General features: G+C 39.9%; 2 protein-coding genes across 2 annotated transcripts; both read left to right on the top strand.

The window, feature by feature from the left end:
- Nucleotides 1-424: 424 nt before the first annotated feature.
- Nucleotides 425-6212, top strand: capns1a (calpain, small subunit 1 a). The gene is made up of 11 exons (XM_034153056.1): nt 425-557; nt 1530-1586; nt 1679-1715; nt 1806-1898; nt 2064-2121; nt 2264-2328; nt 2971-3039; nt 3553-3631; nt 3849-3965; nt 4070-4128; nt 4239-6212. The coding sequence occupies exons 2-11, from the start codon at nt 1540-1542 to the stop codon at nt 4263-4265; spliced, it is 651 nt and encodes a 216-aa protein (XP_034008947.1). The 5' UTR covers nt 425-557; nt 1530-1539; the 3' UTR covers nt 4266-6212.
- A 971-nt stretch (nt 6213-7183) lies between these two features.
- zgc:153990 (uncharacterized protein LOC768125 homolog) lies at nt 7184-12709 on the top strand. The gene is given in 6 exon segments (XM_034114732.1): nt 7184-7216; nt 8176-8373; nt 8616-9035; nt 11022-11075; nt 11156-11505; nt 11507-12709. Coding segments are annotated over 5 exon segments (1041 nt in total). The 5' UTR covers nt 7184-7216; nt 8176-8246; the 3' UTR covers nt 11597-12709.
- Nucleotides 12710-14121: the final 1412 nt, after the last annotated feature.

Below are 14121 nucleotides of genomic sequence, written 5' to 3'. Positions count from 1 at the left end.
CACTAAAATAAATACAAAATATATAAGTAGAGAAAGAAGAAATATATCAAAGATTATAACGCAATGAAAAGTTACATCATCTTTCACAGAACATATTCATGTTAAGACTTTATTAATTAATTACATTTGAGCACTCTAACAGCATTGTAATGTAAAAGCTTATTTGACAACCCCTAAACAAGGGTTTTAATTTTGAGTTCATAGCACAATTGAATTCTATTGCAATGTATTATCTTTTTGTTTTTTGAGCCTGTTTACATACATGTTGAAGCTGTATTTAACAGACAGACAGACAGACAGACAGACAGACAGACAGACAGACAGACAGACAGACAGACAGACAGACAACTACTATAATGAAACGATGTGTCCACCCGTTTGTTTTATTCACTGAAACCTGAAGCAGAGACGGAAACAACTGCAGGCCTCCTCGCGCGCACCCATCCTCTCTGACGCGCTGTGCTGGGGGCGTGTCCCGTGTCCGTGCTGCCAGCTGAGTATTTAGTTAGCCCAACAATATCCTGCTATCAACTTTACAGGGAAGCTGTCTTCTTACGGTAAGGTTAAATATACATTTCCAGTTTTAAATTACCGTTAACCTTCAAACTAATGTGAGATGATACCATTGTTAAACACGCTAATTCCATGTTTTGTTGAATGCTTTGCTGATGCCCTATCTACCATCTAAATTAGCTTAATGTTAGTTAGCTCACGGGTAAGTTATCTAGCGTTAGCATCCTTACAGGCTATCCTAGCTGCGTTCTATCCAAACTTTTAAGAAACAGGTTGCACGGTTTACCATAACACAATGTTTAAATAGCGAGTGGGTCAGTAATATAAGCAAATAGGGCAATGCTAATTTCTAAATGCTAACGCACTTTAACGTTAGCTCCTTCTTCTGTGGAGTTATGCACGTTAACTTTCGCAATCTGGGTGCGGCAATACAATTCCATAACAGGAAACATTTTAGAAGGAGTAGCGTTAGGAAGTGTGCCAGTAATAATTACACAGGGATCGCCTGAGGGTAACAAGCTTAACCAGTTCCGCGTTTAAAATCTGTGTTTTTTTTGTAGAGGTTGACATTAACAATATATTACTTAATGTATACTGTGCAGTTTTTGGTATTCCATCTACTCCTGCTTTATGACTCGTTGCCATCATTTCTAATTATTTGATTGTAATTATGCACAGACACGTGCATTATTCCATGATCCCCCCCCGTGTTGAATTGTGTATTCATAATTATCCATTTATCTATAAATGTGAACAGTTTTACCTAATTCTATTCATGTTATTCTGATATGTACTGTAACTTACATTCCTTATTTTTGAATTCTTATTATCCTTGTGTTGTGTGAACTCTTACCTGTCCTATCCTGTGTCTTATTCGCATTCCTGCTTTAACAACTGAATTCCCCCCAGGGGGATCAGTAAAGTTGATCTTATCTTAATAACATTACTTTGCATTGAGCTGACGCTTTCAGCCAAAGTGACATACAATTAACTGATGTTGCATTTTGCATTTACAGTTGACAGAAGATGAATTTTGCCAAAAAGTTTCTCAGTGGCGTCATTGATGTTGTCAGGTGAGTATCTGCACAAAGTCTATCCTGTCCAAGCCAGAAAGAGACTGTTGTAGCTAAATGTGTTTTTCTGTTTTTGAACCCTGTGTTTGTAGCGACATCGACCCAGCCCAGTTCATCCCCTCTGAACCTGTGAGTGACAGTCTTTACATTACCAGCTCTATGTAGACATCACTGTTCTGCTTACTCTGATTGTAATGGTATCTGTGCCCCCCCCTGCAGCCTCCCCCCCGCAGGCCTGCTGTGTATGCAGAGCAGCACGAGAACGATGAGGAGAAGCAGTTCCGCCGAGTCTTCCAGCAGCTTGCTGGAGAAGTGAGTGTTATAAGGGTTACCTGCACTTCTCTTAGCATTTCTGTTGTTTTCTGCAGTTCACACTCAGATATACACAGTAATCAATTAATTGGAGAAGACTATCAAAATGTGTGTATGTACAGGTTTCTGCTGCCTTTGTAATTTTGTTTAATATTTGTCATATAGGACATGGAAGTAAGCCCATGTGAGCTGATGAACATCATGAACAGAATCATTTCAAAACGTAAGACATGTCATTCAGAGTCCTTCTCCTACAAATCCATTTGTGTATTCCTTGTAGTTCTGTGATTCTGTCATTTACAAACGTTATGTGTCTTTATAAGAGATTTACCACATGGTGAATGCATGTTTTTATCCTATTTTAGATGGAGACCTGAAGACGGATGGTTTCAGCATTGAGTCCTGTAGAAGCATGGTGGCCGTCATGGATGTATCCTTTATTTCATAAGTGGGCTTTGTGTGTTCTGTTGACATAGATGGCAGAGTATAAAGGAGAGATTCAAGATTTCAAGTTGCAAGGCTTTATTGTCATGTGCACAGTAGCTACAGTGTAGATATGGCAATTAACAACTAAAGTCACAGGCTCCTCCAACAATGTAACATAAATATATAGGACATAAACAAATAAAACAAAAGAAATGTAAAGTAAATGGAATATGATATATAGATAAATAATTTGCAAGATGCAAACAGATGGATGTTCTTTACAGAGTTCAGGTATGTAATACTCATTACAATGATTAAAATGTTTTTTAAGATTTTCAAATGAAAGCACACACAACCATTTTTCACAGGACCTTGTTTTTTAAGATTTTGCAAACCAATATAACCAATATAAATTGCAACTAATACGACTATGTAAAGGTGAATAAGTGATCCATTTTACTTGTAGAGTAAACCTCACCTGCAAATATGTAATAGAAAAAAGTTAATATTCTCTCCCTACTGTGAAATGTATACCACATGAATACACGCCTAGTGCAAATACAGCATGTCCACACGTAGTGCCACTGTTTGTCTAAGCTGGAGCCAAAGAAGAAAAACGTGTCTGTTGTCCTTAATGCTGTTTCAGAGTGACAGCACTGGAAAACTCGGCTTTCATGAATTCAAACACCTCTGGAACAATGTCAAGAAATGGCAGGCAAGTACAGCAGACCCATTTCATTTGTACTATCCCTTATGTTTCTGTACAGTAACTTTACGGTGAACAGTGTTGAAACATCTCAAGGAACGGTGAACACATTAGAAACTTGATTTTAAAACAATTTATATACAGTATCAGCTTGATCTTAGAACTTTGGCTTAGGTGGTAGAGTTGTTGTCCACCAACCAGAAGGCTGCTGGTTTGATTCCCAAACCCTGCAGTCAACATGTTGAAGTGTCCATTTAAAAGACTCTGAGTGTGATATGTTTATCGCTCCTGGTGAGCAACTGGCACTTTATATTGTATGAATGTGTTGAATAAATACTTTGAGTGGTTGAAAGACTAGAAAAGAACCGTATAAATGCAGACCATATACCTCCATATTGACAGCCATTCAGGTTGTTGGAGAGAAATAATTGTTGGTCAACTGGTCTTGAGGTTGTGAATCAACTTCCTAGGAATCTTTCATGGCTTATGTGCTCTAAATACTTTTGTACTGTAATTGTTTAGGGCGTGTACAAGTCCTATGACGCAGATGGCTCCGGTGTCATCGGTGCAGATGAGTTGCCCAGCGCTTTCACAGCTGCAGGTGAATTTCCAATACCAGTGATAGAAGCCACATGTAAAGCGGTCATCTTGGATGCATTAAGAATGATCAAAAGACCTTTAGATTGACTGTCAACAGTCATGTGGCTGTGCTTGTTTGAAACAGAAAATGATTTGCATAGTCGTTTCATAGGACAGAAACCTATGTAAAGCTGTTTCAGAATAATAGACAACGTTTCATCTGTTCATCCCTTTCTCAGGCTTCCCCCTCAACGACTACCTGTTCAACATGATCATTCGCAGATACAGCGATGAAAGTGGGAACATGGATTTTGACAACTACATTGGCTGCCTTGTGAGGCTGGATGCCATGTGCCGTAAGTTTGAAAGAGCAGTCCTTAAATCAATTTATTGGTTATGCAGCTTTTTCTATATGATAAGAATGATTGACTGAAGATGCCTAACAACTGTTCTGATTCAGGTGCCTTCAAAACCCTGGATAAAGATAACAGTGGGACAATCAAAGTCAATGTTCAAGAGGTAAACACATTTTAAATTATTTTGACTGGAGTCTACATTTTTTTTTTTAACATTTTATTGTGTTGATGGTAATCATTCATTGTTAAAGCCCTTCTCTCTTGTCTTTTCAGTGGCTTCAGTTGACCATGTACTCTTGAGTCCAGATGCCGCTCTCCTGCTTGTTTTATGGAACCACTTTTTTTTTTTCTACACAGTACAACACATTTTCGCAACCATCCCTACTAACCTGTTTTTTTTTCTCTCAGAAAATCCCCTGTGTGCACAGGTGTCCTTTGAATGTTAATGGAATGCAAGTGTTGTGTTCACTGTTCCATTATACATGCAAAAGACAGAATTTGCCAGTATTTGTATTGTTACAGCAACCGAGAGTTGGTATTAGTTTTACATAGTGTATGTTATGCTGCGTTCCACTGCGTGCTATGGCTCAACTTGCTCGGTTTTGGTTTTCCATTTTGCTCAGTAATGGATAGTACCTGTTTCATGGTATTTCTTTTTATTAGCACCTCAGCCAAGATTCCAAGCGGCGTTAAAATGCTGCAGACCACTTATCTGTCAGGGAGAATCATCAAAGGTGTATCGTGTCCTTTACAATTGGCATAGTGTAGACGGTCCTCTGTGCGGTTGCTGTTGAAAGGATTGTTGTAGCCGTTCCATACAGTAGGAACGCAGCTTTAAAAGGATCTGTGACACTCGTTTTGTTTTGAGCCTGTGAAATGCTAAATTGCTGGGATAAAATGGCCTTACATCCTAAACTGTGACTTATTTGCCCATGTTTTTTGTTTCAACGACCACCTACAAAGAAGTTTCCATCTTTCCCAGATAATATCCCTCTAAGAACAGTCTGGGTGTGTATAGACTGCTCAATTGGCATCTTCATCTCTGCTGTTATTTTCTTTTACATTTAGTGTTAATATCACTGCATGAACTTTTGTGACCTCTGAGACAATTTTAAGAAAAAGCTCCAACCAATTTCACCCAGAACAGAGGACTACCCAACCCTTCACACTAAGTGAAAACATCTGTGAGGATGTGCAGGGCCTTTAAGTTTGTTATGGCAAACCATAAAGCATTCAGAGCTGCAAAGGACTACTAGCTATGTAAAGATAGTGTGTCGTTTTGTCTACCTGGGCAGAGAATGAGGTCACTCTCCTCTGTGTGTTTTAATCCCAGTGTCTCTGTGCTTTGTTTACTGAGCTAGTTTCCGCATGCATGCAAGTCTCTGTGTGTTCACTGGCTAGCTAATGTCTGCCGCCGTGCAATGTGCTAACACAGCACTTATAGCTGATGACACCTCTGCTAACACCTATAATGCCACTTAAAGTTCAAACGGGGAATAAACCTATGTTCAGTTATTGTGGCTGAGTAGGATGGAGCTATTCTGAGAATCACTTGAGGTCACCAACTCCCATTTACTCATAAAGATCATAGGGTGCAGTTGTCCCTTTCTAATTGGAGCAACAACACAGTGTATAGAAATGGCTGTCAGTCCAACTGTTTATTAGACCACAATGAAATGATCTTTGTGAAACCAGCCCCAAACCCATTGACAGGAGATTATTGTTCAAAAACAACAATATGAGACAAAATCAAACAACTTAAGGTTGATATGTGAAGTATGGTACTCTTGCACTGCAGCCTAATTCAAACGGATCAGGGTTTTATAATTTGTACACTCGCATATGGGTCAGTAAAGTGTCCTTTACTAATAGTAATTTGTAACAACAACTCAAGAGACAATGTTTTGTTGGGCAATTCATATTTAAAATGTAATATGTAATGCTGGTAGTACAACTTGGCCATTGCTTTCTCTATGTTCCACTAACTGTTAGTTATCACTGTACTGTGTACTTATTCAAATTGCCTGCACCAAATAATGCCAGCACAATCTGTAAATTGATCATATATATATCTATATATATATCTCTCTATATATCATGTTTATGCCACTAATGCATGCAGCCAATAGCAAAGATGCCAATATTAAATGTTGTTAACCATGTAGTTAGCCACAGTCATTAAACTGTAATTAATAATGCTTGGTCAAATAAATCCCTGTGCCATATTTGGAATAATGGTATGTTGAATGTGTGTTGTTATTGGTGCACTATTAGCAAATGTTTCGGGATACTTTGAATCATTAGTCAGTCATGTATTGAATGTCATTATGGTTAAATTGGGGATCTGTTCTGGCCCAGCTGATTGACAGTGACAGTATTTTGAATTGAAAGTTTGACCAAAACAATATTTTTTTTGCTCAATTATTGAGTTAAAGCCTATATTTAGTGTTGACAGTTTGCTCAAAGGAGTGCTTCAATGGTGGGCCTGATATTTCGTAGCCAGAGGTGGAAGAAGTACTCAGATCTTGTAATTAAGTACAAGTAGTACCAGAGTGTAGGAATACTCTGTTACAAGTAAAAGTTCTGCAATCAAAATGTTACTCAAGTAAAAGTATTTGCATCAAAAGATCAATAGAAGTACTCATTATGCAGATTGGTCCATTTCAGAATATTATATGATATGTTTTTATTATAATGATTGATCATTAAAGTGTTATCAAAGCTGGTGAAGGTGCATCTAGTTATAATGACTTAGTGTACTGCAGGGTAGCTTGTGAATTTACTCCAGGTGGAACTAAAGTCTGATTTAAGACTTGATTATATTTCACATCATTAATCCAAATCTGTATAGTATTTTAAGAAATGTAGTAATACATACTACACTATTTACCTCTGAAATGTAGTGAAAGTACAAAGTAGCAAACATTCGAAATACTCAAGTTAAGTACAAGTCTCTAAAAATTGTACTTAAGAACAGTACTTTTTGGATTGGAGTACTTAAATAAATGTTCTTAGCTATGTTTACAATACTATTCGTAGCTATCTATCCATCCAACCGTAATGTTTTTCTTCCAGGCTTGTAGTCTATCTGATTCCTAAAATGCTTTGAAAGTGTGTTTGAATGTGTGTTTGCGTGCATGTGCGTGTGAATGTGCGTGTCAAGAAGTCAAGACAGCCTACGTTACCAGAAAAGGCGTGCTCCTTCAAAATAAAAGCATTATGTCACAACGGGAAATGTTTAAGAAACGAAAGTAAGTGAACTCAATTAGCAAAGGTGCTAGATATATCGTTGTTATTGTTAAACTTTACATGTAAAAACACCTAAACGACATGAACTATATCCATACTAAGATCAATGTGTTCATCAATACTTGTTTTAGCCAGCGCCTTTTGTTAGCTATTACCTGAGGGTAACCGGACATCTTTTGAGTAGCGTTAGCTGCATTCTGGCTAGCTTGACATTAGCTATCTTGAAGATAGGGAAGTTTATCATTACGTTTCTGGACCAAACCCCAACTTCTTTGACTTTGGGGTATGTTCACCATCTCAATAACTATGTTTGGCATTAAGGTATTCGTCTGGAAGTCAGGAAACGTCAGGTTGTCGCTTTATTAGTCATTTGTGAGTCTTGTGTTGCGTTAGCTAACGTTATCCTGCTGCAGAGAGAGCTAACCTAGTGTGTGCTATGTGTTATATTAAGTGCAAGTTGCACTATATAAGAGACATTTAATAACCGATACTCGTTCAAAATAATCATGGAAATGTGGCAATCAAGGTATTATATGTGTGTAATGCTAACTACGAGTGCTCTTTAGCTAACTAGGCTGTCGCGTTTGTTAAGCGTCGATAGCATCGTCCATTGTCCATTCACTCTGACGGCTAGCAGACATACATTGTTGTCATCGCGCAGAACTTGCTCCATTTCCTGTTTAACGAAATGAGACCACTTAGACATATGTATTCAAGTTCGTTTCAGTAAAAGTGTTGATAATATTAATGTATTATCTATATTGATCAACTCAATACATCGGCACGAACGGTTATTGCTAAGCTGTTAAGCACGAACAAGTGTAACGCTGTCACTGAGCGATACTACTAACCTTATAAATGCAGGTATAGTTTAAGAATCAATATATTTGTGACACATGAGCACATTCATATACATCACATAATTAACACTCCCATGCTTTTTGTTGTTAACTGTCATCAGACAGCAGGAGAAGTGGAAGCACAGCAGAGACTACACAGTAGCTGGACACCAATTGACACTGTGTGGGGAGGATGTCTTCACCAATATTCTACAACCAAGACAGTTTTATTCGCTTCAAGAAAAGAAAAGCTCGCTTCTCTTTCAGTGAAGTCCACATACTGCTGGACGAAGTGAGGAAGCATCGTATGGTTGTTGTGGGTAAGTGCGTATTTCATTCAGATGAAAGAATAACACTGAGGTCTGAGTACCTGGAAAGGAGATGATTGCCTAGTAGCTTGTTAATCAAAAACATTAAACCAAGTAACCAATACAATGGTTAAGTCATATAAAAGTGAACATTACAGTGAATCTGTGAGAAATACAATGTTAATGAGATCTGATCACTGACGCAATATCATTTTAAGGCAAGTGCTTAGGTCATTTTGTTTTGTCCCCCAAAGGCAAATTCAATCGTGGTGTACCAACAGACATAAAGAAGCGCACATGGGCAGAGATTACTGCCCGTGTCAATGAGATCGGGGAGTGCCAACGTGAGATCATCGAGGTCATCAAGAAATGGTCCGATCTAAAGTGTGACACGAAGCGGAAAGTGGGTGCCATGCGGTCAGGGACAGTGCCCAACAGAGGCCTCAACTCTCGACTCTCCCGAGACCTTAATCAGACGGAAAAAATAGTGCTCCAGATTCTGGAGATGGACGAGGAAGACCAGAGCTCCGGAGACTTTGGCCCTCTGGGAGATGACGATGATGTGCCAGAGGAGGAAGAAGAAATGGAAGAGGAGGACATTATTGGAATGCAGAGTTCTCCTAATGGCGGGTTGGACGGGGCATCTATGCCCCCACCAATGTCCTACACAATGAGTAAGTGTCAGAAACAATCATATGTCACTATTTACTCACCTTCAGTTAATTCTAAACATCAGGGAAGTTCATCTATCCATCCATCTTCTACCTCATATCCGAGTCTGGTCGCGGAGATTACATTACATTACATTGCATTTAGCTGACGCTTTTATCCAAAGCGACTTACAATAAGTGCATTCGACCAACAAGATACAAACTTGGAGAAAACAGAATCATATAAGTACATCAGGTTTCATAGAGCTAAAACATTTCAAGTTCTTAGTATATAAGTGCTTTATTAGCAATTCTTTGTTAGTAATTCTATCTAAGAGATGAGTTTTCAGTCTGCGCCGGAAGATGTGCAAGCTATCTGCTGTCCTGATTTCAATGGGGAGCTCATTCCACCGTGTTTTTGCTGATGGGAACTTGGGTCCCCCTCGCAGTGCGGGTGCAGCGAGTCGTTTGGCCGATGCAGAGCGGAGTGCACGTGCTGGGGTGTACAGTTTAACCATGTCCTGGATGTAGGAAGGGCCAGATCCATTCGCAGCATGGTACGCAAGTACCATTGTCTTGAAGTGGATTCTAGAATTAACTGGAAGCCAGTGAAGTGAGCGGAGGAGCGGCGTGGTGTGGGAACATTTTGGAAGGTTGAAGACCAGACGAGCCGCTGCATTCTGGATGAGCTGCAGAGGTCGGATGGCACAAGCAGGTAGACCAGCCAGGAGGGAGTTGCAGTAGTCGAGGCGTGAGATGACGAGCCTGGGCCAGAACCTGCGTCGCTTTCTGGGTCAGGTGGGGACGTATCCTCCTGATGTTATAAAGCGTGTATCTGCAGCAGCGGGTTGTATCTGCAGCAGCGGGTTGTAGCACTAGCAGCAATGTTTGCAGTGAAGGACAGTTTGTTATCTAGGGTCACACCCAGATTCCTTGCAGTCTGAGTCGGGGAAACAGTAGAGGTGCCGATGTTGATTGTTAGGTCAAGAGTGGGACAATCTTTTCCCGGAAGGAAAAGCAGTTCAGTCTTGTCAAGGTTGAGCTTGAGGTGGTGAGCAGACATCCACTGAGAGATGTCCGCTAGACAAGCAGAGATGCGTGCGACGACCTGGGTCTCTGAGCGGGGAAAGGACAGAATTAATTGGGTGTCGTCAGCGTAGCAGTGGTATGAAAAACCATGCGGGCTAATGACAGATCTGAGCGAGTTTGTGTACAAGGAGAAGAGGAGGGGACCAAGTACAGAGCCCTGAGGGACCCCTGTAGTTAATTGACAAGGGATCGGACTCGGACCCTCTCCAAGTTACCCTGTAGGTGCGGTCTTTGAGGTAGGAGGTGAGAATGGAAAGTGCAGAGCTGGAAACTCCCAAGTTCTTGGAGAGTGCGAAGGAGGATCTGATGATTCACCGTGTCGAATGCAGCAGACAGGTCCAACAGGATGATGACAGAGGAGAGGGAGGCTGCTTTAGCAGTGTGCAGTTCCTCAGAGACAGCAAGGAGGGCAGTTTCTGTGGAGTGACCTGCCTTGAAACCAGACTGGTGCGGATCCAGAAGGTTGTTCTGATGGAGATAACAGGAGAGTTATCAGTTCCAGTAGAGCAAGTTCATATGTCTACATAATCCACACACCAAATTATTCAGAGCAAATCCACGTCACCCTCTTCTCAAAGGCAAATAGGATGCATTTTCTCACTGGATACAAATATGTGGCATATGGATGACTCATAAACTGACACAGACACACAAACAAATTGTTGGAATTTTTAGCCGGCCAGCTAACCAATCAGAGCAGACTGGGCTCTGGTTTCAGACAGAGGGTGAAAAGAGGTGCTGCAGCACAGGCAGTATGAGAAAAATAAAGAGCTTTTTGAACATTAAAGCATGGAGACATGTCACAGTACAGGCACAAAATACCAATATGAACCTGAACATGAGTAAAATGGGTCCCCTTAAATAAGTTCCTGTGGAGAAATGCATTCAAACTGTTTCATTAAAATGCTTTGAATGTTGCAGAGGACTCTTCACAAACTGCCTATGATGTGCAGTATGAGATTCCTGCAACAGAAGGTGAGTTTCTTCTTTGAAGTACAGATTTATGTTTTTTCAGAATAAGAAAACACTGACAAGCCTTTTCTCTTTACTTCAAGATGTTGACGCTGCATTAGGAGACTCAGATGACGACCAAAGGGAAGATGTGCTTCCTTCCACAAAACCAACAGAGATTCACCAAGGAAACAATGGCATCCAAAAACAAGGACAACCTCCGACGTCTTCCGGCCCAGCAGCAGCACCAACAACCCCTACGCTTCCACTGCCAGGTCAGCCCTCGCAGAACATGAGCGACAACCTGCTACACAATGCATCGCTGAGCCTTGAAGAGCAGCATGCCACCAACATCCTGCTGGAGACGGTTTCACGCTCCCTGGAGCTTCTGTCCGAGTCGGTGCAGCAGCTGGCAGAGACTCAGCAGGAGTTTGTGCGCGAGTCGCTGCAGCTTCCAGAGGGAGACGGTGCAGGTTCTCAGAGACTTTACAGGCGGAGCTATTTCTCTTATGCATGACAAACTGAATGGACGGCCAGCATTATAGCAAAAAAGTGTCAAACAGAGATGTTGTTGTATGACTACATACATGGCCTTCAGGTGCAGGAACACTTGAGTTCCTCTGGACTCCACCGCTGGTTGCTGTACTTTTTGATAGTACTCAACAGGTTTTTTGTTGTAAGATTTAAAAATTGTATTATTAGAAACATTTTATTGATGGAATTACTGTCTGTGGGGTTACATTGTACATCGATAAAGAAAGAAGATTTTAGTTTCCCCTTTTGCTACTGAATTTAGCATTTTTTATTAAGCCTACACCACATTTAAAGCCTCGATATGCAAAGATCTTTGATTTTTGTTTTATGTTCTTGGATAAGTTGTAGTTGCATCAATGTCTGGAGATGATCACATGAACTGTAATGGTCAGTGGATTTCCGCACCTGACCATTATATGGTCTGTATGTCTGAAAGCTAAACAAGGTGTTAGATATTTTGAAATACATGTAACTGAATAAGTTGTCATTGTCTGATTTACTTTATTTTACATTCCAAACATCAACACTTGAATATGAAAAAGTTTCAACAGGTTAAATAAACCTCTGATTTATTGAAACAGAACAGAAGTAATATTCCTTCCTGTGACTATAGAAAGTGCTCTAGTGGACATAGTGATCTGAATGTGTTAATCCATCTCTGTTAAGAGCTGCACTCTCCCGTCTTCAATGATGGTGTATTTCAAGTTATCTTAAATTAGAAATGATGAAGGATGTCTTACATATGTACAAACAGAAAATGTGTAATACACATTACAAAAAGACCGTACAGAATAAAGCTTGAAATATATTCAAAATATTTCCTCAGAAAAGACCAAAACCAACATTGTATTGATACTAACAAGTATTACCTCTGTATCAAAATCATGATGTATCTTATTCCTCTGTGCCGTATAACTATATTATCGTGCAAAAACTATTAAGAATCAGCAAGCCATGTTAAATTGATATATCTTAGAGCACAGAATGTATTAAGCCGCTTCTGAAAATAGTCCCTAACAAATGTGCAATCTCTCCTGTTTCATTAACCTTTTCTGATACCTACAGTGCCCACTTTATTAAGGGAAATACTGAGCCTTGTTTAAAAAATAAAGTACTTGTATATATTTTTATTTTATTTTTTTATTTACTTCAATAATAGGCTTTACTAATAGCTACACACAATATGATTGGAAATAATTAAGACAGTTGTTGATTTTGGTCTTATTAAGATAAGATAAGATGGAACTTTATTAACCCCGTGGGGAAATTCAGGAGTTTAAAGTGTGGTGGAAAAGCAGCAACAGAGTGAGAGTGAAAAACAGGACAGCACAGATTCGCACGAGGTTGAAAAAAAAGTAATACAAAAATAAAGTTATATTGTAACTCATAAAACAAGATATCACAGCAAGGTAAACTGTTGATAATTAGAATGAACATATAAGCATACATATTTGAGTATGGACTATTATAGGATGTATTAATAATAAGAAAATGTCAGAATACCACCAGATTTATGCAACATTGCAGTATCTTTGATCTTCCTTTACTGAGACACATGTTGACACTGTTGTTAGATGAAGGTCCAACAGACACTGATGTCCATCCGGTTCACAGACCTGTCAGCAGGGGGCTCTGTTGCAGTCAGTGGTGATGATACACACCATGAACCATATCCAGAGTTTGCTCTTCTCAACAATGTATTTTGCAACAATACTATATGTAATCGAAATACCTTTTCAGAGGTTTGCATGAGTATCCTTGGCGTTTGGCTTATTTTATTATGTCACTTTTTCATGGGTATTTGGTTTTCCTGTGTACAGTACTGTATGATGCAAACATACTTTCATCATTGTCAGATCAAGATTTTTACAGCAGCTCCATTTGCAAGAAACAAGAGAAGAGACTTTTAATATTGCAATCACTGAGGATCATATGTTCAAGACCCTCTAGATTACGTATGATTTCACTTTCTATTCATAATTTCCATTATATGTACTTTTAATGCACAATAAAGTATTCTGAATCTGAATTTAAGTTAAGGATTGACTGGTGCACAAAGGAGTGCATTTGTCTGTTTATCACATCAAGATATATTACTAACACGTAAAAAGACCCAAAATTGTAAAAGGGGGAAGAGAGTCAGTGACACACGCTCACACACACTCACAAACATAATGAGTTCAGTCACATTGCATTGTCTCCCTGCAGCCCCTCCTGCCTCAGTTGGCCTAACAGCTGCCGAGGCCAGCCCGGCGTGCCGCAGCAGGAGGGGGGGGGGGGCTTGGGTCTGCTGGGGCTTCCTTCAGAGCTGGAAGGTAGGGGGCAGCATTAGGGACTGTCTGGGGGGCTGAGGTACTGAATAGGCAGCTGCATTCACATTGTGGTCCTTCAGTTCTTTACGGAGCCCTTAAACCTGAGACTTAAGCCTCTCTGAAAGGGCATTATTCACTTTGAGTGCCAATAAAACTGTTGTCTACTGTCTTTAGAATAAAAATACAACTCGGTTCGGTTTACTTGGAAAGTGACCTGTAACTGA

This window comes from Trematomus bernacchii, unplaced genomic scaffold (genome assembly GCF_902827165.1).
Source record: "Trematomus bernacchii unplaced genomic scaffold, fTreBer1.1, whole genome shotgun sequence".
In the NCBI taxonomy this organism is placed as follows: Eukaryota; Metazoa; Chordata; class Actinopteri; order Perciformes; family Nototheniidae; genus Trematomus; species Trematomus bernacchii.
This window is presented reverse-complemented; position numbering and strand designations above follow the sequence as displayed.